General features: G+C 44.8%; 1 protein-coding gene across 2 annotated transcripts; it reads left to right on the forward strand.

Annotated features, from left to right (window-relative positions):
* The first annotated feature begins 148 nt into the window (after window positions 1-148).
* FAM131B (family with sequence similarity 131 member B) lies at window positions 149-25785 on the forward strand. Of its 2 annotated transcripts, XM_041469484.1 has the most exons (7): window positions 149-396; window positions 19078-19187; window positions 20604-20639; window positions 23145-23238; window positions 23840-24037; window positions 24374-24517; window positions 24934-25785. In XM_041469484.1, the coding sequence occupies exons 1-7, from the start codon at window positions 369-371 to the stop codon at window positions 25476-25478; spliced, it is 1155 nt and encodes a 384-aa protein (XP_041325418.1). In that variant the 5' UTR covers window positions 149-368; the 3' UTR covers window positions 25479-25785. The 2 variants fall into 2 exon arrangements, with proteins under 2 accessions (XP_041325418.1, XP_041325419.1); XM_041469485.1 differs by lacking the exons at window positions 149-396; window positions 23145-23238 and having other exon boundaries at window positions 19147-19187.
* The last annotated feature ends 326 nt before the right edge of the window (window positions 25786-26111 follow it).

Genomic DNA, 26111 nt, shown 5'->3' on the forward strand with positions numbered 1-26111 from the left:
CATCCAGCCATCCACGCATCCATCCCCACCGCCCCTCGCTGCTACTTCTTACGGGAACGAGCCCGCTGCTCACCCACCTCCCCCCGTCCCACTTGCTTTACTCTTACAGGGACAAGCCCGCTGCCCACCCGCCTCCCCCCTCGAGCCGCGGCGGGGGCAGATGCCAGCCTGGCCCGCGGGCTCCCCGCCTCGCCCCGGCGGGGGCACCCCGCGCTCCCACCTGAGCATGACCCCGCGCCGCTCCCCGCTGGGCCACCCCGGCGTTTCCCGCTGAAGGGACCGGCTCCTTTCCGAGCTCCGCCGCTCCCCGCCTTCTCCGCCTACTCGCTGCTGAGGCTGCCGCCTCTCCCTGGAGCCCCGCCGGAGTGATGGGCTGCATCGGATCCCGCACCGTGGGTAAGGCGTTGGCGGGGACGGCGCCAGAGGGTGCTCGGGCAGCCGCGGCCCCCGCCCCGGTACCCGCACGGCAGCCCCCGGCAGGGCGGGCGGCGGGCCGCCCCTCGCAGCCCCGCTCCCGGCTGCCCGTGCCGCGCCATTCGCTGCGTGCGACCCTTCCCCACCTCGGTCTCCCGTGGCGTGGCGGGGCTGCGCCGAGCCGCTGGCCTAGGTGCTGGCAGCGCGGCGGCGGGACGTGCCCGGGGCCGGGGGTCGTGTGTCCGTGTCACCCGTGACGAAAGGTCGCCGAACATGTGGGTCAGTGCGGCGCCTCCGGAGAAGGGGGTGGGTGCGGGGCGTGCCGTGCCGTGCCGTGCCTCCCGAAGCGGGATCTGGCGGCCGGCGGCGGTCTCCTTTGCTCGGTAAGGGCTTATTGTTTTCCGAGGATACATAACGTTGCATGATCCGCACGTCTTCTTGTCTGCCCCTTCCCCCTGCGTAGACTTCAATGGAGAAGAGCAAACAAAACTGAATCCCTTCCCTCTCGCAGAGCTATTGCGAGGGGACACGGGGAGGGACCGCATCCTTCCGCTGGGCCACAGCATGCACATTTTTAACCAAAAGATCCCAAGCCTTCAGGCTGTGTAACCCACCTCTCCCCTCCTACACACATGCAGATACCAAGAGGTCCCTTGATCTTTAAGCAGAGGTATCTACAGGTAAACACAGCATTCTGGGCACACGTTCTTGCCTTCAGGAATTTTTTTTTTTTTCTGTGCAAACCACAGGTACAGCTCTATCAGTTACATGGGGATATATCATTCAATATGCCAAAAGAATCTCTGAGAGCAAAACAGAGTTCATTTGGCAGTACATCTCACTCCCAAGCTGTCCGCTCTGTCTCTCCCAGGAGCACGCGGGCATCTGTGGGAAAAGGAGACCTCTGAGGACATCAGAATTGCACCACCATCTCAGATGGAGGGACTGTGTCACCCCAGAGTAAATCTGAGCGTTTATGTCAAAGCCTCATGCTGTGACACTTCTTGTCTCAGTGGGAAAGCCCTTTGTCAGCGCTTGCAGGGAACCATCTACTCCTGCAGCAGCAAACTTTAAACTACAGAATCCAGTTTCAGGAATTAATTCCTGTATCTAGCCTATGTCTCTCAGTGGTCTCAAATGTCCTTATGACCTAGAGAAATCTCATACATGTCTACATGGCAAAGATCACTGAAATATTTCCCTTGAGATTCTCCAAGCTCACGTGGATCAGTGTCTCTATAGCATATCAGGACATGTATTACTTCCATCTCCTGCCTTGCCCCTATCCTCCACACACCCACGCTGCCGAGGACATTATTGTTCTGTTAGCTGGGTAATTATTGATACACCTTTTATCGATGTGTGTCTGAACTGGCAGCTTTAATTCTTGGTCTCTCTTCTCACAGTGCTGTTGAAATAAAGAACAAACATGCATTTAGTAACTTCCATTCTCCACTGCAATATGTGGTTAAGCTGTTGTACAAACTACAGGTGTTTGTTCCTGTGAGTGGCAGCGTTTTTATGATATGTGACTTGGAGTCTATGTTACAAAAAAACTCCCTGGTATAACTGAGCTGTTGCAAGTATCATTCTCATACGTTTGTATATATACTTATAAATGTCATACAGTTGTATGGGCATAGATGAAAACAGAAAATAGCATCTCTGCTATGTCGATGGGATAATGATAGCTGAAAATTCACTTTGCAAATTGCAGTCCTTCAGTACAGACCTTAATGGTACAGATGTTTGACTTCTCATATGATAGCAATTTTTGGTTAGTGTGATACACGTTCATTCTTGATGGTGATAGCTCAGTGGACTTTAGGGACCTATTTATACAGTTAACTGAGGAGTTTTTCTTGCCCTGGTGTTACGAAGGCGTGTGCTAGGGGGGATTGCACAGCTATGATTCTGGTCTCTGTGGGAGTCAGATATGAATGTAGTAATACTGTCTGATGCCTGCTTCGTGTGAAACTTTTACACTGCTTTGCTTTAGAAGGGGCTTATTCTCCCGTCAATCCTAGAGGCTGGATTTAGTGAAGGTGGAATCCTTGAGTTTTAGTTGGACTACTCCACCTAAGGAATTTTGTTCAGAACAATTCTTACTTGGCAGCCTAGATTTTTTGGCTCCAGCCTTCCTGGAGTTATTGAGAGGATTCTTCAGATGTATTTTCTTCGAGCTGGAAATCAATGCTTTGAAGTACTAGGTCTGAGCTCTAGGATGTGGTTGGAAACTAACATCCTAGCGTGAGCAGAGCTTTGTGTTCTCTCTTCCAAGTGTATCTGGTTAGATTTTTGCAGAATTAGTTCAGTATACAGGCTCTGTATTGCCTTCCCAAGACCAGGTAGGTCCTAGAGAAGGGAGCGTTTGTACAAGCTGTGCTTGTATTGGTTTTACCTTGAAATTTACATGGAGCAGATTTTGAACTCAGAATTCAAGAGGTTTTAATTAGTGATAGAAAGCTCATAATCAGTCACATTTAGTTTATTCACCATACAAGGGCCAGTGCAGGATTGTGCCCTGAGCTTGCTCCGGGCCTTTTTCCATTCCAATTTTAAGCAAGCCACATGATTTCTTCATCTCCCGCAGGGATGTTTTACTATGATCTAGTTAGATGTCATAGTTTGCACATGTTTAGTGATGTGCAACTTTACATTTTCTTTCCTAAATATGAGTTTTCTGGTTATTTCTCCCTGGGGAAAAGTAATTGAGAGGGTCATAACAGAGCAGCTCCATATGTGATAATTTGAAATAGAGTCATAGAGTATACTCTATGAATGGCAATGGCAATGATCACATTATGATCTCCTAAGGTATGGGAAAAGCTGAAAAGTGATCTTAAAAGGCTAACCTGATATCCAGCCACCTTCTCCACGGTCACATCTCAATGTCATACGTGTGCTTTGTGTAACATGGCATGATAACAATTACTCAATGAGAAGTGGAGGTGGCTTCTTCCTCTGGTAATGGCTGCAGGTCATGTCTGTGTACTGGTGATATCCCATCATAGTTCCTAGTGAGCTGCCTAGCAGCTCTCATCATAGCTGGGTCTCAGTTTCAGGAATGTACAGGAGAATTTTCACTGAGGTTGCTGGACAGTTAAGGCTGTAAAATCCATCTAGGAACTTGTAGATATTTGAGTGCCAACCAGCTAAATTCCAAAGATCAGCTTGGTTGTTGTCAGTAACTGAGTGAGCCAAGTTTAGGGTTTCAGGTCTGCGTAGGTGTCTGAATGCATTGCAAGTGTACCTTTGACTACAGCTTAGGCATCTCCTAACACTGGCTGTTCTGATTAGTGTGGCAGGGTTTCTCTTAGTTCCTTGGAAGGATTCAATTAATAGAAAATTCAAGCCTCTTAAGCTCAAGATTGCTGTCTCTTTTTTTCTACTGATTTCTCTCACGTCTTTGCACAAAAGCCTGCAGCAAACATGTTTTGTGAATGTGATGTAAAATGGTGGGAAAATATTCCAAGACAGTACAAACTAATAGTACTTCTGCAATGTGAGAGAAGAGAAAGTAGAGTTGCTCACACTGAGGGTCAGGAAAAACTTTTTGACTGTGAGAAGTGTCAAGCACTGTAACGGGTATCCCAGAGAGGTTGTTCAGTATCCATTCTTGGAGGTTTTCAGGACCAGACTGGATAAAGCCATGAGTAATCTGGTCTAACATCGTAGCTGACTCTGCTTTTGAACTGGAGTTTTCACCTCAGGAGGCACCTTCCAACCCAGTCATCCTGTGATCCTGTGCTTAGGGTCTAAACCCTGGACTAGTTGCCTCTCTGAGTCAGGTTGGAGTCACTGCTTTAGTCTTGCTCTGCCAGAGGTCCCCAGGTCTTCCACGTCATCAGTACATGTTGCCCCCGTCACCACTTCCCTTTAACTACTGGGAGTGCCATGTGTCACAGAATTCCTCACCGTGATAACCCCAGCTGTCAGCTGCAGCCCTCTCTGTGTGTTTTTGGTCGGGTAGTTTTGCAAGAAACAGCCCAGGTGACAGCTAGGCTGGTGCACGGAGCATCAGCCACTGACCGTGCCGGCTGGAAAAGGCAGCGCTCTTCATTGTTAATTAATTGTTCAGCCTCTGGGTCAGATGAGATCTGCCAAAGCCAGGTACCTGGCTTGCTGGGCTCCCCTTCACAAGGAATGGTCAGTGTCCTGTCAGAGGCAGGAATATGTACTTCATCTGTTGCTTTCCCACTGGATGATCTATGCTAAGTGTAAATGAGTGGCTCATAGCACCCACAGCAGGAGAGATGGAGCCAAAGACCTCCCACTCTTAATCCAGCCACTTTAGATTCAGCAGAGTGGGAGCAGGGTAGGAGGCTGACAGGAGAGGGGTAAAGCAGCTGGAGCAAGCAGTGAGCATCCCCTGCATTTTTCTCCTTACTTATCCCCCTCCCCCCAAAAGATCTGTAGGTGTGTGAAGTGAGATCTGGAATGGCAAGTGTGGTCTACACACTTGGAGCGTGAAAAAGTGAGACATCCACTCAGCATGCATACCTCACACATACCAAGTATGTATCAAGGTGTCCAGCTCCTGCCTCCTTCACCTTCATCATCTGAGTGAGTCAGTGAAAAGAATGAAGAGAGGAGAAGCCTCAGGAAGGAGATAGATGGTGATGAAGAAGGAAACTGAGTCATGAAAGTAGGAATAATTTCATTTAGTTGCGTGCACACAGGTGGAAGGGGAAGGTGCACAGAGCCTTCTACAGTGTAGAAACCGTAGGTGACGTGACTAAAAGAGTAGGAATGGATGAAAAGGGGCATCTGGGTAACTTGTTCCTCCCTTACTTGGGATAGAGACAGACAGAACAGAGGGACGAAGGGACACCTTCCAGATCAGATTGCCTTCTGTTTGGTCTCACTTCACTACTTGTATTTCTTCCCAGTCCGGCTTTTCCTCTTTCGAGCAGTTCTCAATCTGATCACTTTTAGAAGCTCAAGTAGAGAGCTCAGGGATGAGAACTTGTTTCTGCCAGTAAGATTCTGAGCAGGGACCATCTGCCAGACCTAGCAGCCAGTTGTCCTGAAGGGTGTACGAACAGTGATCTCTGAGGCCTCCCTCTCTCGTCAGGGTTTCTGAAATGCAGGTGGGTGGTTTCAAAGTTGTGGTGGGGAGAGGCTAGCAAAAAGCATGATTGCATAAGCCTGGCTTTATAGGGAAACAGTCCTATAAAAAATGTGTGCAAGGTAAGTGTGTGTCAGAAAGAGTCACTAGTAAAAGAAAAGAGTCTTTGGCATGGTGCTGATTGCTGTAAGACTCCTGTGTGAGCGCAATGCAACAGATGTGATTTGAGGAACAGAACTGAGGAAGAGCATACTCATTTTGTGAACTCCTATGGACAGTAATATTGCAAGAATTATGATGAGAAATTACCAAGGAGCTGATGGAAAAATGGAAGTAATGAATTCATCGGCATAGAGCTGGGAGTCTTAATTCTATAGACTGATGTGTATTGAAGCAGAAGTGAGCTAATCAATAAATGTTTTAGGCCTGCTTTCTTGGGGGAAGTAGGAAAAATGGTTTTCAGCTCATTTGATAAGGTTGTGCTCTCCAACAGCAAACAACCATGATTTTGGACTGATACTTAAAACAACCAATTCAAGGTAATTCACACTCATGAGTTTTAAGTGCTGATAAAAAGTCAAAGCTTTGTTTTAGAAGGTCTTGAAATGGTGAAGAAGGTGTCAAGTGAAAAGCTGGGGTGTTAGCACAACTCTAAAGGTTTTGTGAGATGACCTATGTATTTAATTTTATCAGTTTGTTAAAATTTCCAATAAAATATTAGAAGGCCAATATATCAGTGAGAATGGGCTCACACAAAGCAGAGCCTGTCAAGCTAACTTAATTTCATGACTTTATGAGACTCCCTGCAGCCAAGTACTTCTCTGATAGAAGTACTTTACCTGTAATCGTGGTAATGGAGGTAAAATATGAGATTGGTAAAAGATACAACCTCTGATAAGCTAGCAGTCAGCTTAGAACCACATGATTCTTAGTTAGTTAATGTATGAGTACAGTACATTCTAAGTGCGTCTAAATTCAGTAGATAGCAAAATAGTAACAAGGAAAAAATCATTGTTGAAAAACCTGTGGCTCTATTTTTGCCAAGTACCGTGTGATTTTTACATAATGCTTAAAATCCTGAGGGAGATCTAAAACACTGATAAACTTGATAGAATTTGCAATGACTAGAAGAACTGCTAAAATTAAAATAACAAATGGAAGGGATAAATCACTGATAGGGAACAGTTTGATTAATTTTAAATACTGACAGACAGTGTGTGTTTCAATCTAACCAAATATGAGTTAATCTAAATATCTAGTGGCAGAGTGTGAATAGTATTTGTGGGACCAGAACTCTGTGTTGGAAAGCAGTCACACTAAATAAGCTTTTAGATACTGCAACTGGTAATCAATAGGTCAACAGCTACTACTAAGATGCTGCAGCCAAGGAAGCTGATGTGTTTCTTTGATCTTGAATATTGAATAGGAGGAGAGAAAAGCATATTTTCTCTGCATTTGGCACTTGTGAAAAAAATAATTTTTCATCTAGTCTGTCTAATTCTATTATTATCACTTTGAGAAATACTGCAAAACTGAAGTATGACAAGAAAATAAACATACAGCCATGAATAAAAACATACAGAAGTGACTTGATGACAGTCCTTAAGTGTTTGATTGAAGAAAAAAACGACCTCGAAGTCATCTGACTCTTCAGCCTAGTAGAAAACTGTTAAGATGTGAGGGAAGGATGGCAGATACATTCAAATTGGAAATGAGGCAAAAATCAAACAGTAAAAATACTGAACTATTGGCGTAATTTACTGAGAGTTGTACTGAGCCCTCTGTCACACGAACACAAGAAAATCAAGATTTTAAAAAATGCTCTCGTTCAAGCACAGCAACAGAAAGTATAATTAATAAAGGGAATACATTTAGCCTCTCTTATTTTAAGAAGGTCAGACTAGATGATCAGGATGTTTCTCTGTGAGTTTAAGCTACACATTCCCAGGTCCAGGAGTATACTAGACTTTTAAATGAAACATAATTTTTATATCCCGAAACAAATGGGGTTGTTTTTGCAGATGCTGATCAGACATGGCTCGCGGGGAAAGTTTCAGTTCAAAATTTCTAAAGTGCGCTGGAGAAAACAGTTTGGTGACCCAAATGGTGAGCATACGGATTGACATTCCACGTAGGAAAAAGAGTTTTAGGGTTTATATACTGCTGGCCATTTATGTTCACTGGCTGGGAGGGTGACAGAAAGCTGTGACAGCCACAGGAGGATCAAAGAGGCGGTGGAGGCAGGAAGCTCAGCAGGCTGCAGATTAAATGTTTACTTCAGGAGCTATTCAAAAAGCCTGTAAAAAGCAAATAACTTGCCTTTTGCAATGATTAGGAGGACTTAGTGCTTGGTGTTACTACTGAAGAGGCTTCAGGTGACTCAGAGAGAGAGACCGTAGCAGAACATCACCACCCTCCGTCCCCAGCCTCAAAAACCCACCAATTTTGGATCTGTTCATTGTGGAAGAAGTTGTGGAATTTTATCCTGTGGAACCTTTTCTTGTTTGAGATGCATCACATCAGCTTCAGATCAAAGCTTCAGCGAGGCTGTAGAGCAGGTAGACAGAAAAGTGGTCAGATGATATTCATGTGAGACTTCTGGAGAAGTTTGAGGCTGAAGGAGCTGAACTGCAGATTGTTATCTGTAATGCTTTCCAGTTGCTTTGGTACAAGAAGATTGGAAGGTAGATGATGTGATGCCAGTTTTTCACATGATTTTGAGATCTGGAGAACTACAAGCTAGTAAACAAGATGTGCCCAGGAGGCAAGCTAATAAACATTACTCTGAAGAACAGAATTAGTGCATGCATGGAGATATAAGATGTACCTAGAAAGAGTTAACCCTACTGTTATTAGTGGATATCACGATTTATAAGTCTTAGAAGGAGTCAGCAAGCAATACTGACAAAGGAGGTCCAGTGGCAATAGTCCACTTGGATTTGCAAAGCACATTTGTAAAGGTCACTCACCCCAGGCTGTTAAAAGACATAAATCTGCTGTTGAATCAGAGGGGTTCCTTAAGCTGGGTGAAGATAGGAAACAAGGATTAGCATAAAATGTCAGTTTTTCACAGGAATATTTTTTTCAGATTTGTGCGTATCCATAAATGAGATGAATATTTTTTCAGATATGTGCATATCTGTAAATGACATGAAAAAGGGGAAGGGCTACATAATGAGGTAACAAACTATCATAATGAAGTAATCATTTGGGGGAGCAGACAGAAAACTGCATGGAGTGATTTGAGAAAGGATTTCACAATATCAAATTACTAGGTCATTTGATGTCACAATATCAAATGACATAAATTATGGGTGAAATTTGATGTGGATAATTGTAAAATGATGCACACAGGCGAAGCAATTCTAGAGTTACATTTGCAGTGATGGAGGCTCTGAGTTTACTGTTGCCACGCAGGAACGAGACCTTGTGGTTATAATGTGTGGCTTAATGTTTAGTACCACTGAAAATGCCAATCAAGTGTTAGCAATTAGGAAAAGAATAAGAGAATAAAATGAGAAATTGCATTATACTGTGCATGTATCCATATGGTTCCCCTTGTTTTGATATTTTTTAATGCATTGACCCTGATGGTCTATTCCCGTTTCAGAAAGGCCATAATCAAACTGGAAAAGATTCAGAAAACGGTAGGAAAGACAATCAAAGGTATTGTGTGGCTAATATGAAAGGAGCCATTTAATTAGGGATTTCTCAAGTATGGAAATGAGATGGTTAAGGATATGACAGATATCTAAAAAATCATTCATTTTCTCTGGGATAGGAACAGCATGGATAAAATGATGAGGGAAGACTATTTAATTATCAATTTTAAAACAGAGTCTAAACATCAAACAAAACTAGCAAGTGGCAAGTTTAAAGCAAATAAAAGTCAGCACTTCTTCATGTAGCACTCAATTGTGGAATTACTTGGCTTAGGATGTTATGGGTACTAAAAGGACTTTTTTTTTTATTTTACAAGTGAACAGATGAATCCTTTAAATATGACTAAATACAGAGACAATGTCTGTCTTGGGAGCTACTTGAGGAGTAAATTGTGACAGGTTAGGACAGATATTCTGGGAAGATATCGCTGCTGTTTCCCCTGTTTGAATTGTTCCCCGTCTTTCTTAGACATTGACTCCCACTTTAAGGACAAGCTGATACCCATCCCAAACAAATACTAAATACCTCCTTTCCCACCACTTCCCAAAAGAAGAAGAGGAGAATTAAGAAAAGAAACTGGTGAGGAAAAAACCCAGTCACTAAGGAGTAGAGGATGGGAAGAAGAAAGCAATAAGAAAAGAGAACAGACTAACAGCCTAAAACCTGGAAAACAGGGAACCAAGGGGGAACAATGAGCAGAGCACTCCTGTATTTCCATGATATCCAGGAACTGGTAGATGCTGCCTAGTCATGCCTGCCCAGAGCACAGGAATAGAAATAGCACTGTTAGTTGCTGGGATCTTGGGATTTCCTCCTCCTGGAGCTGGACATATCCAGCTTGGTGAGAAACAGGATAGTTGACAGAGGACACAGAATTTAGTAGGTCTGGGATAGAAACTGTACAATAAAGATGTGAGAAGTGCAGCCAGAATCAGCCAGAATCAAAATAATGAGTTTTGGAGGAGATAGAAGACTGGCATGTGTGCTGTGCCAGTCTCCCTCTGACTGCAGAAAAGGCCTGACTTGGGGAGTCCTCTGAAGAAACTTGTGCCTTCTCCTTGATGAAGGATTTTCCCAGATGATCTTCCCAATGGGCCATTGAATTAGCTCAAAGCAGAAACTGGCCACTGGGGTTCTTAATTTTCTTCTGACAATGAGTGGTCCTAGAACCAGGTATCGTGGGTCTAAGGGGTTGCTAACCCTGTGTTTGGGTTTGAGGGGGAGGTTGAACAAACCATGTGTGTACCTGGCAGAGAGGGATGGCTGTTCCCTTGACGGTGAGATCAGAGGGGCCTCTTGAACAGTAGGTACCCCCTGTGTAGGTGTGGATGCCCTCAGGGACAGCAGGGAAGATCATGGGGTGAGGTTAGGGCTCGGTGTGGTGGTGTTTGTGATGGTGAGATGTGGCCTCACCTGAGCAGGTGCAGGGCTGGGCATTCAGTGCCTGCAGCTGTGCCTGGTGAGCTCAGCCCCTGCAGTCTCAGTGCCAGCAGCCCTTGGTCGTTTTCCCCAGTTGCTTCGGGAGCTGTGGAGCTCTGTCTGGAGAGGACACATGGAGCCCTGCTGGTGGCTTTCAAGGTTTGGAAACAGTTTCTCATACCAGATACCTGCTGGAAATACAATACAGCAGAGAGGAATCAGACCAGGAGTTTCCTGGAGTGTGTAGGAATTTCCTGACACAGCTGGTGAGTGTGTCAACTGGGGAAGGCACCTGTTGGACCTGTAGTTTGTGAACAGGGAAGGACTTGTGGGTGGTTTTCCCATTTCCCAAGTGGTTTTCCCAAGTAGCAGCAGCACAATTAGATAAGCTGCTAAAAACTTCCTGACTAAAGAAATCCCTTTCTGACTAAAGAAATCCCTAACAATCCCTTTCTGTTCATGTGCAGAACAGGTTGCCAGGGGTTGTCCTCGACATTTTTGCTTTGCTTTTCCTAAGAGCAAGCTCACTGTACTTTCAGGGAAGAGTTTTGTCACCTGGGATGTGTGGCTTGATGTGCATTTGGAGAACTTAGGTGAGGGCTGGATTCAGATGCAGGACCTGTGTGGTGTTTGGAGGCTGTCTTGGGCATAGCCATCACAAAATGAGAGAGTTTTTGATTCTCAGAGCAGTAAGGAGGGGCTCAGCAGAACTGCCACCTTGTACTTAAGGAGGTCAGACTTTGACTTGTTTAGGAGAGTGACAGAGTCCCTTAAGAGGCAGTCCTGAAGGGCAGAGGAGTCCAGGAAGGCTGGACATTCTTCAAGAGGATATTATAAAAATGCAGAAGCAGGCCATCCCCATGTGCTGAAAGATGAGCTGGTGGGGAAAAAGACCAGCCTGGCTAAACAGAGAGCTTAGTCTGGAAAACTATTTCCTGGAAACTCAGGAAATAGAGTGTTTCACCTTTGGAGGAAGGGGCAAGTCATTCAGGAAGACTACAAGGATGTTGTGAGGCTGTGCAGAGAGAAAATTAAAAAGGCCAAAGACCAACCAGAATTTAGTCTGACCGCTGCCATAAAAGGCAACAAAAATGTTTCTGTAAATGCATAAGCAGCCAAAGGAGGGCTAAAGTGAATCTTCATCCTTTATTGTATGTGGAGGGAAATGTAGTGACTAAAGATGAGGAAAAGGCTGAGAAAAGGCTGAAATACACTTTGTTTTTTGGGGAGAGTGGTGCCAGGGAGTCAGCAGTCGGCAGCCTCAGTGCTTCCTGTCTGGCTCTGACCACTGCTGCTGTCCCAAAAGCAGATGCTTTGTGAGGACTGTGACCAAGTGTGCGATGGCTGTGGTGGAGAAGGGTGTAGCCCCCTGGCTGTAAACTCTGGGGCTGACAGGGTGACACCCCACAGCTGAGGCAGGGCAGGTAAGGAGGATGGAGCCTGAAACTCGCAGGCTGCCACTGCCCCCATGTGCTGGTGTTTGGAGCAGGCTCTGGTTTTGTCCATTCCACAGAGAGGGACCAGGAGCATCCCTGAGGTGAGAAAGGTGTGTTGTGATCTGCTGGTTGACCCTTGAGGAGCACTGGGGGTGCTTCTTCTTCCCCACTGCTAAGGATGAATCTGCAGCACGAAGATGGCAATTCTGATAGTATTCCTGTGCTCCAGGGCAGTGCCCACGTGACGTGCTGGCTACAGAGGGATTAAAATTTAAACACCTATGGAGAGCAACGTATGCAATTGCCTGCTGCATATTAGTTCTGTGAGGCTGGCTGCAGGCCAGCCAGAAGGGGCTGCTACCTTGGTTCATATCGACGTTTTCCTACTTACTGTGCTGAGTGAGGGCCCTGGGGACACATTCCCTGCACTTCAGAGAAGCAGTGAAGAATGAGGATAAACCCATCGCTGCTGTTCACGCTGGCTGAGACTTGTTCTGCAAATGAGACGGTGCTCTGAGGTTCGGGGTTTTTTTGAGTTTGTGTTAATTGGATGTGTTTCGTTTTGCAGTACCTCCTTAGCCCACATGACATGATGGCTTCTCAGAGCAGAGCTGCTTGTGTCTAGCATTAGGCTCTCTGCTCATCTTGTACTTGAAGATACGTGGTAGCCTTTCGTATTGGTTTGACAGTGCTTCCAGTCAAGAAGAAAAATGTAGGTGTTAGGGCTTTGTTCATTAATTCTATCTCCTAAACAGCTCTGAAAGGGGACCTGCCTGCAGGGAGAGGTAGAATGGTCTGGAAAAGTACTCAGATTATCCAAATTGAAAGCAAAGATCCTGAGAACTGCCCATCTGATTCCTGATCTTACAGACATGTCAGAGCTGTGGGTGTTTCCATTTTTTATCAGAAATTTGAAAGACATCTGTTTTGTGGAGACCAAGACATTTCTCTCCCTTGATGAGCACCAAACTGTTCAGCTCTGTCTCCTCCACAAAACCAGGGTTTTTTTCTGTTTCTCTTCCACAAATGACCCTGTTGGTAGGTGCCAGCAGCAGATAACTAATTTTTATGCTTCCTTATGCAGTACAAGCTAGAATTCCTGCAGAGTTTGGTGAATAACTTGGGTTGGTGGATTTCTCAGCTTTACCTGAGAGAATTTGAGTGCTTCCTTCAGAGGTTCACCTCAGGGACAGCTCCGGTGACAGAAGTTTATTAGTTTCCTTGATGACCTTTTGAATAGCTTTGATTGGCTCAGTGTAAAGCAGGCAGGGAGAGAGAAGGTTTCTATGGTTATTCTAGCCACCCATCTGTCAGTCCTTCCCAGTAGCTTCAGCTGCTTTAATTTCAACCACATTTGACAAGACACGATGATGTTGTGCTTGACAAAGATACACACTCCCACGAGTATCATGAAAATTGGTGTCAGGGACAGAACAATTTAAAGACTGATCATAATTACTGCAATTACATTTGTTGTTTTCTTAGTTGTTCAGGGGAAAAAAAGAGGGAATGGAAAGGAATAATTGAACCATTTACTCTAAATATTCATCTTTACCAACATTACCGCTGGCTACCAATATCAAATGACAAGGTTTCTACTCTGTGCTGGAAAGTAACGTTTGAGAAACAGAAGAAAGTGTGCTAACAGGGGATAATAGCAGTGCTGGAAAGTCATTGCTTAATTAAAATGTTTCTTGTATTAATTGGCATGACACATCAGAAAGCAAATAACACAATAATACTTATTTGGTATATGGTGTAGATTTTCACCAGCATGATGTTCGGAAGGGAAGAAGAAAATTTAAGACTCTCAAACTCTGTTCATCTATTTGGTGTGGCACAAAATAGAGGAGACAAGTTGGAGATGATGTTTAACATCCAGCACAGAAGTTACAACACAACAGATTATTAAAGGCTGTAGATGCAGATTAAAGTCATAGATGCAGAAGCCTGATTCAAGCATGGACCTTGGTAAATGAACAAAATGCAGGCACAGGTACCAAATATAGAATCAATTAATGCACAGTGGAAACAGCAATTGAGAAAATGTCAAGAGGAAACCCAAGGAGAATGGGCTTGTTTAGATTAAGTTTTGAGTCATTCAAAACAAGGTGAATTTCTTATGGTCATAGAATGCAAAGAAACTGAAATTATGACCAAGTAAGAAACTCAGCGTCTTCATGGTAAATTAAGGTATGTGGCAAAACATACCTTTCTGTGCTACAGAAATAGTAAAAAAGTAGTAGTAATAGATCAGCAAGGTGAGGTGCAGTCATCCAGATGATTTTTGTATTTTTTCCAGTGCGTTCATCAAATGTTCACTTTGCTTGGGAATGCTTACTACACATATTCCCTGGTTCCTGAGAGCCCAAAGTTATGATGCTCAAAAAACCCAGAATAAAGCAAGAGATGGGGAAAAGGATATTTTCTTTCCCCCACATTTTTTTTCCCCTTTAAATGTTTTTCGTCTTTATTATTTAGAAAGGCTTGACTTAAATTTTGATTTTTACCTTAACAATACTGTAAGAGAAAGATGGATGATATTTTCCCCCAAAGGCTTAAATGACTTGAGTTGGAACGTTACATCAGTTGTAATGGAGACATCTTTTTCTTACGAGTGTTTTTGCAGGCTTTGTTTTTATTTAATTTGTGTTAAAAAATACAAAGCAGCCATGATCTGAAATAATGTGGCTTAATGTATTTTGACAGCTTTCATGTTCCCTCTCTGCTTCATGTAATCAGCTTCCTACTTTTTCTTCAGCCATCTACTGAGTCTTCCAAAGCAGGGATGAAATCTGTGATGTTAAAAAATCCCAAACCAAATAACAAGTTTTTAAATAAAATGAAGACAACTTTTAGAAGTTCAATGGAAATGAATCCCCTCTATATCCTTTCTATACAGAAACAATGACAAGGTCAGAAACCCAGTTATCTTTCAACTTTCATCACCTCATTTCAGAACATCTGAAGGAGAATGATAGCATGTTTGTAAAAATTCCACTTTAAAATCAGCTTTACGACCCACTCATTTTAAAATTCTTATCAGCTCTATATGGAAAGAGCAAATACTATTCTGTAAGAGGTGATTGATCATAGAATTACAAATGGAATAGTCATGATGACTAGCAGAAGCTGGAATGGGAGATGGATAAGAGAAATTATACTGGAGAAGAAACATAGCATTAGAAAAGAAAAAAACTCTGCACTAATTGCGGGGAGAAAGAGGTTGACAAGAGACTGGATAAAAAGAATACTAATTTACAAAGTACTGCTTTCAGTTTCTGCTTTCCCACTTCACTCTCCTTACTTTTTTTCCTGATTTTCCATGTTTCTTTCCTTCTGTCTGTCAGACCAGAACTTGTTTTTTCATGTCTTGATCTAACATGGGTTAATGTTGCCCTTGCTATTTCTAGCAGGAGACAAAAGAAAAAAACCAAACAAACCCACTAACCTTTATCCAACTTTCAATAAGAGAAGGTAATGTTGCCCCAGGCCCAACATCAGTTAGGCATTTTCTTTTCAACCAGTGTGCGATGCTGTAACTTTACAGCAGATATGACTGCATTTAAAGCCATTTAACAGATGTTAAAGAGTTATTTTCTCTCAATATATTTCTCTCTTAGTACCTGTGAAACTGTTTAGACATTTATTTTCAAAAATTATTCAGTCTCTATAGAGCATGCAGAATCACATATTACTCATTCTTTTTCCCTGAACTAGGTTGATGAGCTGTTTCAACTGGAGAGAAACAGTAGTAAATAAATTCTGTAGGTCTTCAGTTCTGCTATCAGAACAGGTGTGGACTTTGAGACAAATAATTGTTTGATGTTCTTCACCATTTGATGCTACCATCTGCCAGAATAGTATTAATACTGGACAAGACAAAGCTCCTGGGAGACCTTACAGCACCTTCTATGGCCTAAAGGGGCCCTGAATGCTGGAGAGGGACATTTTACAAGGGCATAGAGGGATGGTGCCAGGGGAAGTGGCTTCAGAATGGAAGAGCGTTGGTTTAAATTCAATAATAAGAAGAAATTCTTTACTGTGAGGGTGGTGAGGCACTGGCACAGGTTGCCCAGTAGAGCTGTCCCATCCCTGGAAGTGTTCAAGGCCAGGTTGGATGGGGCTTTGAGCAACCTGGTCTAATGGAAGGCGTCCTTGTCTGTGGCAGCTGGGTGAAACTAGATGATTTTTAAGGTTCCTCCCAACCCAAACCATTGTGCCATTCCATGAATATTTTCCGCATTCCAACACTTCAAGAAAACCATCAGTGGGCTTGCAGCATTGGGAGCAAAGTAATTTGCTGAACTTTGGGGCTGTCAAGTGACCTGTGCTGAGCAAGAGGCTCCCCTGTCTTTGGCTGGGGCAGAGGTGCCTTTGCAGTGCATGCCCAGAATGGTGCTGCAGCCTGCTTGCAGTGTGTGCCAGGGTGGCTCCAGACAAGGAGCCACAGCACTGTGCTCGGAAAGAGCTGACAGGACAGGAAAGACCTCGGGTAAACGGAGATAAAACAGTGACACTGTTACCTGCACTGAAGGGTTCTGTACAGCTGCCTTCTGCTCAGGAGAGGTGACGTCTCTCCTGCTTCTCCAGCATCCCTGTGTTATTCAGCTCTGTGGCAGGAATGCCCCAGCTCTCCCCTTCCAGTGTTCGGGGTTGCAGGTGGAGGGAAGGAGCACAGACAGGATAAGGCAGCTGGATCCCAGTGTGCAGGGGCAGGCTCCTGCTGTGCTCTTTGCACCAGTTTCATCCTCCCACTGACCTCTGTTGGACCCTCAGTCCACCCTGATCACAGTCCACCCCTCCACTCCTGACACAAGGAGCCACAGCACTGTGCTCAGAAAGAGCCGACAGGACAGGAAAGACCTCGGGTAAACCGAGATAAAACAGTGACACTGTTACCTGCACTGAAGGGTTCTGTACAGCTGCCTTCTGCTCAGGAGAGGTGACGTCTCTCCTGCTTCTCCAGCATCCCTGTGTTATTCAGCTCTGTGGCAGGAATGCCCCAGCTCTCCCCTTCCAGTGTTCGGGGTTGCAGGTGGAGGGAAGGAGCACAGACAGGATAAGGCAGCTGGATCCCAGTGTGCAGGGGCAGGCTCCTGCTGTGCTCTTTGCACCAGTTTCATCCTCCCACTGACCTCTGTTGGACCCTCAGTCCACCCTGATCACAGTCCACCCCTCCACTCCTTCCTCTCTAGATTTGCACTTCCTGGCAGCACTCCCTCCCTCTTCCCTTTACCCCTTCCCTGTTCAGGGGGACGCAGGACAAATGTGTTCCAGTCTAAGCCAGACCTTACACCCAGGTGGTGCCTGGGTCTGTCAGCTGGGCTTTCACAGCTCTGCCTGGAACTTCCCTTTGCCATAAGAGAGACTTCCAGCCCTAGGAGGTTTACTTGGACCCCAGATATAAGAGGTTCCCGGTCGTGGTGGCAACAGGCAACTCACAGGTGGTCTATTAAGCCTTGCTCCTCTTGCTTGAGTTCAGAAATCCCCAGAGCTCCCTCTCTTGCTTTGCTGGACTCAAGGTTGCCAGTCCAGTCCGTGGCAGTGCAGTCATCAAGAGCTCATTGAGGCCCAGTACATGGATGTGCTTGTCAGGAAAACCAGTTAAGAGGCTCACAGCCCTGAAAGGTGGTGTTGGTCATGCTTGTCATAGCCATGTCCTGTCTTCTCCAGAGATCTGGCTGTGTCTGACCTCTGTGCTCACCTTTGTAACACGCAGTACAGGAATCCTTTTTCTTTTGAGTTCCCTCAGTTGCAAGGAACTGCAACTCAGAACAGCAGCTTTACTCAGCCTAATTAGAAGCATATGGAGGATGCTGTTAAAGCACTTGGTTCTGATGAACAGAAATGTACTTTGGATGTGAAGGAAAAAATATCCCTTAGCTCTCTCAGAAATGGACCTTCCTGCACAGCAGAAGTTTGAGATGTGAGGGTATGGTGGACACCACAATAAGCAAACAGCGTTGTCTTTCTGCTGTTTTTCATATTGCCATGTTTAGCCTTTTTAGGAGACAAAATCAGGGTTTTTTTGCATTTTGAATTCTAGCTGATGAATGCCTCAGGTTTCCCCACCCTGAAGTGCCTCCATGGCTCCTGCAGGCCTGTGTGGGGTGGAGTGCAGCATCTCTCACCTGTCGGGAGATTTATACTGGGGAAGTGCAGTGATGAGCACTCTATAAATGTGCCAGAGCTGCTAGAATGGGCAAGGGGCTTTCCATATGTCTGTGGAGAAGAAATTTGCTATAAAGAGTAGAAAAAAAAGTTAGAAGATCATGAAAGTAGAACCATTCACATTAAATCCAACCAGACTAGACCTTGCTGAATTGGTCCCAGGAATAGATGATCATTTTGACAGCTACATTTCTTGACAGATTCTAGGAGGCTCAGGTTTAAAGACAATACAATGGTTCCTCCATGACATGGGAGCATATGACTTCAAGCAGAGTTTGAGGATGGCACACAGGCTGAAGACAGAGTAAATTGCTGACTGCACAGAGCAGTCCTGGTTACCTGGCTGTCTACCTACGTGTGCTCCTTTGCATTTAGTTTCACTTTTAAAATTGAATAATATTTAAATTTTTAATCTTAATAAAATTTTATTGATATTGATAATTGATATTTAAAATGTGAAATGTAATGGCAGGTATTCAGAAGGTCTTTTATCTTGCTGAGGGTGGCGAAGGCTCCAGCAACTCTAAGCTGATGTCCAACCAATTCAAGCCATAACAGGGAAATGCCTTTTTAAGGGATGATGGTTTAATATTGAGAGGGGATATTGAAGGAATTAGTTCTTTCCCAGTCACACATCATGACTGGATGAATCTGTGCTTTAGCCAAGCATACATCATGCTTGAGAAAAACACAAGTTTTCTTGTGTTTCATATGGAGAAAGCTGTGAGAAATGTAACAGCTGATGAGGTACGGGTGGTCTGATTACAAATGGAGTATCTGATTTAAGTCTGTTGTGGCCTTAAACTCAACGATTCTCCTGCTTGTTTAGCTGAGTTGGCTTAAGACTGATAGAACAAATTGTGGTGGCATTCAGAAGCCTGACCAGATGTGTTCCCACAGGAAACGAGGTGATTGCAGTAGACTGGAAGGGACTGAAAGATGTGGACCAAATCAATATGGACAGCACGAGTTCACTGCATGGCAGCAGCTTCCATCGACCTTCCACTGAGGTGAGTGCCTGGCGCAGAGCCAATTAGCCAAGGGGATGAGAAAGTTCGAATTCTGAGTTGAGAAATGGGTGTTGTGCATCACTGAGGCATCATCTGTGAGAGGGGCAGAATGCCAGTGAGCTCCTGAGGATCATACCTGGGTAGTTTGGCTTGCTCTGAGCAGAATTGAGTCACTCCCTTCAAAAGATCCCTAGTGAGTAAGAGTTTGCAAATGAAAATGTTTTTTAACCAGTCATGATGGGAGTGGAGCACATGAGGAAAACAGTGACAGTTCTGACAAGCCTGTAGGTCTGCATTCCTTGAATTAGGGATTCACATTGGAATGTCCAGCACTGTGTCTGTCCCAGCTTCTGCAGCACAGCCATGAAATCTTTGGAAGAAACACATTTGTCTGCATTTTGGATTTTAGAGATGCATTCACTAGTAACTCACAGACAATTGACTTACCATGCAGTGTTTTAAGGGCTGGTTCATTGAATTACTGCAGCTTCTGCATTCTTACATACCTGAATTTTCAGCTTTGTAAGGTTCAGATTATGCAATGATGATTAATAGAAAGATAAATTCTATTTTAAATGCATAATATTTGAAGAATCACAAATAGTGTTCACAAATAAGCTTAGCAAATAACATACAGTTTGCAAAACCTTGAAAAATGTTAATAGATGTGCATATGTGTAGTATTTTTATTTTGTTTGTGTACCTTGCTGGTTTGGAAGCAACTTCAAGACACTTGGAGTTCCATGGAGTCCTGGCAGGAAATTGTTTGGCCCAATCTTGTATGGAGAATTCAGTCAAATCAAAGCAGATCTAAAAGTCAACAAGCATAAACCACACTTCAGTGAACATTTTGATTTATGTGAATGGATACCATAGGTGTAACATGAGTCATCTAAATTTTCCTGAGTGTCTCCATCCCCAAACCCAGGATGTTGAGATGAGTCCTCCCAGCTGAAGGAAACACTCTCTGAGTTGGTGCTGTGGTGGCTGATGTGGGAAATGCTTCTGGCTCACAAGGGGCGAGTGAGTCAGAATGGACAAACCAAAACACTGCAGGAGAAAATAATTTCAGCAGAATGGAGTAGCTTGCTGTAGGACACTCAAAATACAAAGGTGGTGTAGCTCCTCCTTGTGTTAGCCTCAAAGTGGTGCAACCCACACTGTGGAGGAGAGCCTTGTGAAAAGGTGCTTTTCTCTTTCCTACTGTGTCACTCCGTTCACTATTTCACCTTTAAACACCGTGACACTTACAGGCACCATATTCACCAGCAGGGAATGAAACCATCTTGAAAGACACAAGTTTTTAGAACACGGCAGATAAAGTAGTGCCTGTTGGTTGTGACAACTGCTGGAGTTGCTTGGCTGCTTGCAAGTTGTTTGTTACACTGATATGGTGCTTTTCTCTGCTTTCTTTAGCAAACACGGACGGATTTCTCCTGGGATGGTATCAATGTGAGTATGCACTGTGTCACTTTTCAAATTTCTAGTCATAGGAAGACCTGGATTTGTCTGACATTGGATACAGTGGAGGCCAGAATGGGAACATGGCTGAAAGTCCTTAGTGCCACTGAAATTCTGGGAGTTGTCTCTGATTCAGAGGATGTTGATAGATTTTTGTTTGCTTCTGAGTCTTTTGCTGTCTGGCAGGTATTTTGATCTGTAGGTGGCTGTTGAATTGCTTTCATACTTCTGGGGACAAATGTGTGCCATTTCATATGTTCTGTTTTTGAGATTTCTGGGCACTGCTACATACAAAAAGGTGTCTGTCCAGCATATTTTTAAAAACTAGTAGTCCTTGATTAGAGCATCATTTGATCTTCTCTAGGGAGAAGTTTGGGAGAAATGTCTCCCTCATTTTCAGTTGCACACAGAAGTAACAGAATTCTTTATGTCTCATAGGGTAGATGGTGAGTACCAGTTAACTTCAGTTGAAAAACAAATGAGAAACAAGCAAACATTTTAATTACACATGTTCCTTTTGCTCTTAATACCTGTGCCATGAAAAAAATTTTTTTTTCTTTTTCACTAATGCAGAAACAGCATCCTGAAAAAGGAATAATGCATATTTGTTCTACTGGACTTTTTTAAAGGGTGCTTATAAATATTTTCCCATAAGTTAACTTTATAGTTTTGTACAGTTGGAAGGACAGGATTAGCAGCTCCATTTTGAGCTGTATAAGTGTTTTCAAATTCTAGATTCTTTCAAAACTTTTAAAATACCTGTAGCTTTCTTCTTTACTGTGATTTGACAGCACGTGGCACATTGAATAGAATTTTTAACTAATTCTCACCTCTTCCGTTGGGGCACTTATGGCTTGGGATCTTTTGCCTAGGATCAATTACAGAAACAAATTGTGTTGGAAAATAATGGTGCATCCAGCAACTGTCTAAAAGAAATTTTTCTTTTTTTTTTTTCTCACTGCACCTGTGAGAAAGCAAAGTACACAAGGTCATGTTTCCTTAAAGAAAGTAGAAGACAGTTTCCTTACTTGCAGTTTCCCATTTTCCAACCCATACAGAATCCATGGACCTCTTTCATGAGGCAGCTCTTACCCAGTGTAATTCCATAGATCTTCTTTGGTACCGAAGCTGGATCATGAATTTCCTTCACTTCCCATTCATTCCTGCCTTCATGTCACAGCTCTTCAACCTTGCAGTAGTAGGAACCCTCTGCAATTTACTTTCTTTTTTTGGGGGGTTCCATGAGACAGCCCACAGCACAGCCCCCAGGCTGTCCTGGAACGAATGGGTGGATACTGAGCAGGAGCACCCAGGCAGGAATGAGCAGTGGGGGCAGAGATGGGCTTTCTCCAACAAGCTTCATCACCAAAGGAAATGCTTCATGGAACACGGGCTGTGCTCTCGCTTTTTACTGTTCTTCCTCTGCTTTCTGATTTCTTCAGCTCACGTTACACATGTCACGTTCCTGCCTCCACAGTTACAGGATGCCTTAAGTGCTGCATTTACACTCAGTTTCCAGAAAATCTCACCTCTCAAATTTTGGCAACTGACTGGAATAATACTCAGTGTGAGATCTTCACAATGCCTTCCTTGCCTCCAGTTATTTCACTGCCCAGTTACTGCTCCACTCACTTTTTGTGAGGTCTGCGCCTATGACCAAGTGCTTGTTTTGCGTCAGGATTTAAAATTTCCAGTGTCATAGTCACTACTTTTGAGTATCCTTGTGTTTGAAACATTCTGGCCTTGATCTTCAGAGAGGTTGAAATGAAGAGCAGAAGCAATGTTTATTTAGCCCTTGTGAAAGTTAAGCCTCATGTGCAATGCCTGGCATCTCTGAAGAAGCCTGATGAATTCATCTTGAGAGATTATTTTTGTGATGATGTTTGTGACGGCTGCCTGTCCCAATAGTGCCCTGCCCTTGTTATTCAGGGACTGAGGATAAACATAAAAATGACAGTCAAGAAAATTAAGCAGAGCTGTAGAGCTGTAGACCAAATTTCTTTACAGATGTAGGTGCTTGAAACAGGACCCATCACTGATATAGTCATGATGATTTTATTAAGACTATATAAGAAGAAAAAAAACCCCAAAGGACCAAAACTTTGGTAGTATGATGCATATATATGATACATTACTGTGGCTTGCCTATTGCACTGACAGCTTCCCACTGCAAGATCTCTGAACTGTCCATCAGCCATGTCTTGCATCTCTAACAAAGAGTTGGGAATGGTGCAGCGTGTCTGTGGAGGACTGGTGGCTGCCACCAGGAGGCTTCTCATAGCCTCTTTCTGCCTCTCCCTCTGGCATTGCCTCAGTCAGTCCCACTGCTGTGCAATATCCAGTCCTGGTAAAATTGCCTCTAATTTTCCTTTCCTTCTTTTGTTCTTACTGCTTGCTTCTGCTCCTCATCTTCCAACTACCTACTGTTTTCTCACTACAATTCACTTCCTTTTCTCCTTTCTGTATATCATTTCTTCATATTCTCTCTCTTTTCAGCTCTCCATGGAAGATACGACCTCCATCCTTCCCAAGCTGAAACGCAACTCCAATGCTTATGGGATTGGGGCTTTGGCTAAATCATCTTTCTCTGGTGAGGTCCTCAAAATTTGACTTTATCCTTGGCAGCTTCTCTCCACAGGCCTTTGTGCCTCTTCCCATATCTCTCTGTCACTCTCACAACTGCTCCTTTCTGGCTTTTGCCTTTTCATGGCCTTAGAGGAGTGCCCACCACCGTGGTTCTAAATACAGAAATCTCACACTTGTTGCCCTTTGAAAGAACAGATTTGTCTTACTCCTGTTGGCTTCTCACTGTGCACCCCTGCTCAGACATCTTCAATTGCTTCCCCTCAAGTCTTGGGTTTAACCCCATTTTCTGTTTCTTAGTTTGTTCACTTCCAGGCTTCATCCTTCATGCCCAGCTGTATCCTAAATGGATTCTAGGCAAGGAAGGAAATGGTCTTTCATATTTGGGGTCCCCCTTTTTTCCCCCTTCTGAGAGTTTTTCCAAGGAAAGATGGAGAAACTCCCCTGGAGAGAGATGCAGTGAAAGGTGGGAGACACCCAGCCCTAGTGACGCATCCTGTCAGGAAAGCAGGGGAGAAGCTCCGCTTCTAAGAGAGGTAAAAAGCACGGCCGAAAGCGCCGGAGCTGTGTAATAGCCCTCCCTTGTTTCCCAACGTCTGGCCCCTTAGGGATATCTCGCAGCATGAAGGACCACGTGACGAAGCCGACGGCGATGGGCCAGGGCCGCGTGGCTCACATGATCGAGTGGCAGGGCTGGGGCAAGGCGCACAGCCAGCAGCAGCAGCACACGCACGAGACCGCGCGCAAGGACGCCGACGCCTACTCGGACCTCAGCGACGGCGAGAAGGAGGCCCGCTTCCTCGCAGGTGGCCTTGCCTTCTGTCTGGCATCTGGGTTGGATTGGGTGGGGTGCCCCCAGAGCCGAATCCCTGAGAGATTCCAAAATGCAGAAGCTTGAGGAATGCACTCGGGAAGAAAGGCTGTGGGTGGTTCAGGTGGCTGAAGCAGAGAGAGGCTTTGATGGTTGGGATATTGCCGGTGGAATGCAAAGTGGAGAGGCTAAGGGCCAGTTGCGGGTGATGGGTGTTGCTTAGATAGGACCCGAGTGGGACAGCGTGACCAAAAGGTGGGGTAAAGGATGATGGTGAGAAGTGGAGACTTTAATGCATCTTTGCTTCCCTTCCCTGTCTCCTTCGGCACAGGGGTGATGGAGCAATTTGCTATTTCTGAAGCAACTCTCATGGCTTGGTCCTCCATGGATGGTGAGGATGTGAGTGTAAACTCAAATCAGGACAACCCAGCAGGCAACTACTCTGAGAACTATCAGGAGCTGATGGAGAGCCAAGGTGAGCTCTAGTGCTTCTTGCTAATCTTAAGACACCCGCTTCCTGCTCTGGTTGTCATGTTGCTCTCTTTTGCTCTACCCTGTTCTATTCTATAGCCCCAGTCAGATCTGCTAGAGTCATCCCTGTTTGTGGAGCGGTCTCCAAGGTATCTAATCTTAGCAGAGAGTTTTCAAAGAGCAGTTCCTTTTGCTTTTTTGGAGCACAACTGTGGAAAGCTACCAGCTCTTGCAGTCAGTTGTGGGTATCAAGGTCACCTGCCAATTGCCCAGAACTGTTTCCTCTTGCCCTCCTTAGCTCTAAAGGATTCACCTACCTTGTGCAGTACAGTGCCATGCTCAGGCACACAGGCTACCTGGATGAGCCAGCCTGGCCAAGGGAGAGTGTCTAACTGTGTTGTTTGCCTCCTTTGCCTGCAGAGCACATGGCCCAGACGCAGTATGACAGCTGGCCTCACTCCTACGTCTCGCAGGGCATGTACTGCTTAGGTTCCTCCGACGCCTGGGAGGCCAGTGACCAGTCCCTCATCGCCTCCCCAGCAACTGGCTCCTACCTAGGCCAGAATTTTGATGAGTCCCAGACAAACCTTCAGGAAAGCATTTTGCTTCAGAGCAGCTTTCTCCAGCAGCAGCAGCTGCAGCAACAGCGGCAGGAGCAGAACTTCATCCAGAGCACGGGGCTGGTCCACGTGTGGCCCCTGCAGACTGCTCAGGGTGGGGGTGGAGCTGAGTCCAGCACATACATGGAGGACCACATTGAGGATGAAGGGAACCCAAGGCTGGAGAAGGCTCCTCTCCTAAACAAGAAGCCCTCTCCAGAGGAGGATGATGCGGTGTGCCGGGACCTGGAATCTTTGTCTCCTCGAGAGGAGATGGAGCATGCTGCACTGAGCCGCAAAGTCTCAGATGTCACCTCCTCTGGGGTGCAGTCCTTTGATGAGGAAGAGGGAGAAACAAACAACTGATGCTTTCTGTGAAGTTCTCATCATTGCTGAACAAAGAGAGGGGTGGCAAGGAATGCAATTACAGGGATTCTTCTCTCCAGCTCCCCATATTTCCAAGCAGACACACCTTCCATTCCTGACATTTAATTATTTTTTTAAACGAGGAAAATCTCAAAGTGATTGACACATAAAAACCTTTTCTTCCCCTCCCCCATGGACACATATTTTGGATTTTCATTGCTCTGGGCAACATGTGATGTGCTTGGAGAGATCTGGATTGGTAAATAATTTCTAAATCTTTTTAATACAAAGTCTTGGCTGTGGATACAAACTCTTCTGGTACTGGGGATGTGGCTGATGAGACAGGCTTGGTGTAGGGAGCAGCTTTGTGGCTAGAATTCATCTTGGCAGAATGGACGTTGCTCTGTGGACATGGCCCCCTTCTATTTCATAGAATATATGAATATAAACTGGTTTAAAATGAAGATGTGGCTTTGCAGATCTAGATTGCGCTAGCGCTGGGATTGTGGCTGATGCAGAGGATCAGGCCATGAAAGATGTGCTGTGTAACCAGATCCTCAGTAGCACCTTGATACAAAGCTGTAGGTTTGATGGATACAGCTGCGCTCCCTGGGCCCGGGCTGTGCTGCTCTG

This window comes from Pyrgilauda ruficollis, unplaced genomic scaffold, assembly GCF_017590135.1.
Source record: "Pyrgilauda ruficollis isolate IOZ18807 unplaced genomic scaffold, ASM1759013v1 scaffold235, whole genome shotgun sequence".
Classification (NCBI taxonomy): Eukaryota; Metazoa; Chordata; class Aves; order Passeriformes; family Passeridae; genus Pyrgilauda; species Pyrgilauda ruficollis.

Coding starts and splice junctions, on each gene's coding strand:
- FAM131B (XM_041469484.1), top strand. CDS start 369: ATGGGCTGCATCGGATCCCGCACCGTGG. Junction 20,640..23,144: donor TCTCCTGGGATGGTATCAAT/GTGAGTATGCAC, acceptor CTCTCTTTTCAG/CTCTCCATGGAAGATACGAC. Junction 24,518..24,933: donor GGAGCTGATGGAGAGCCAAG/GTGAGCTCTAGT, acceptor CTTTGCCTGCAG/AGCACATGGCCCAGACGCAG.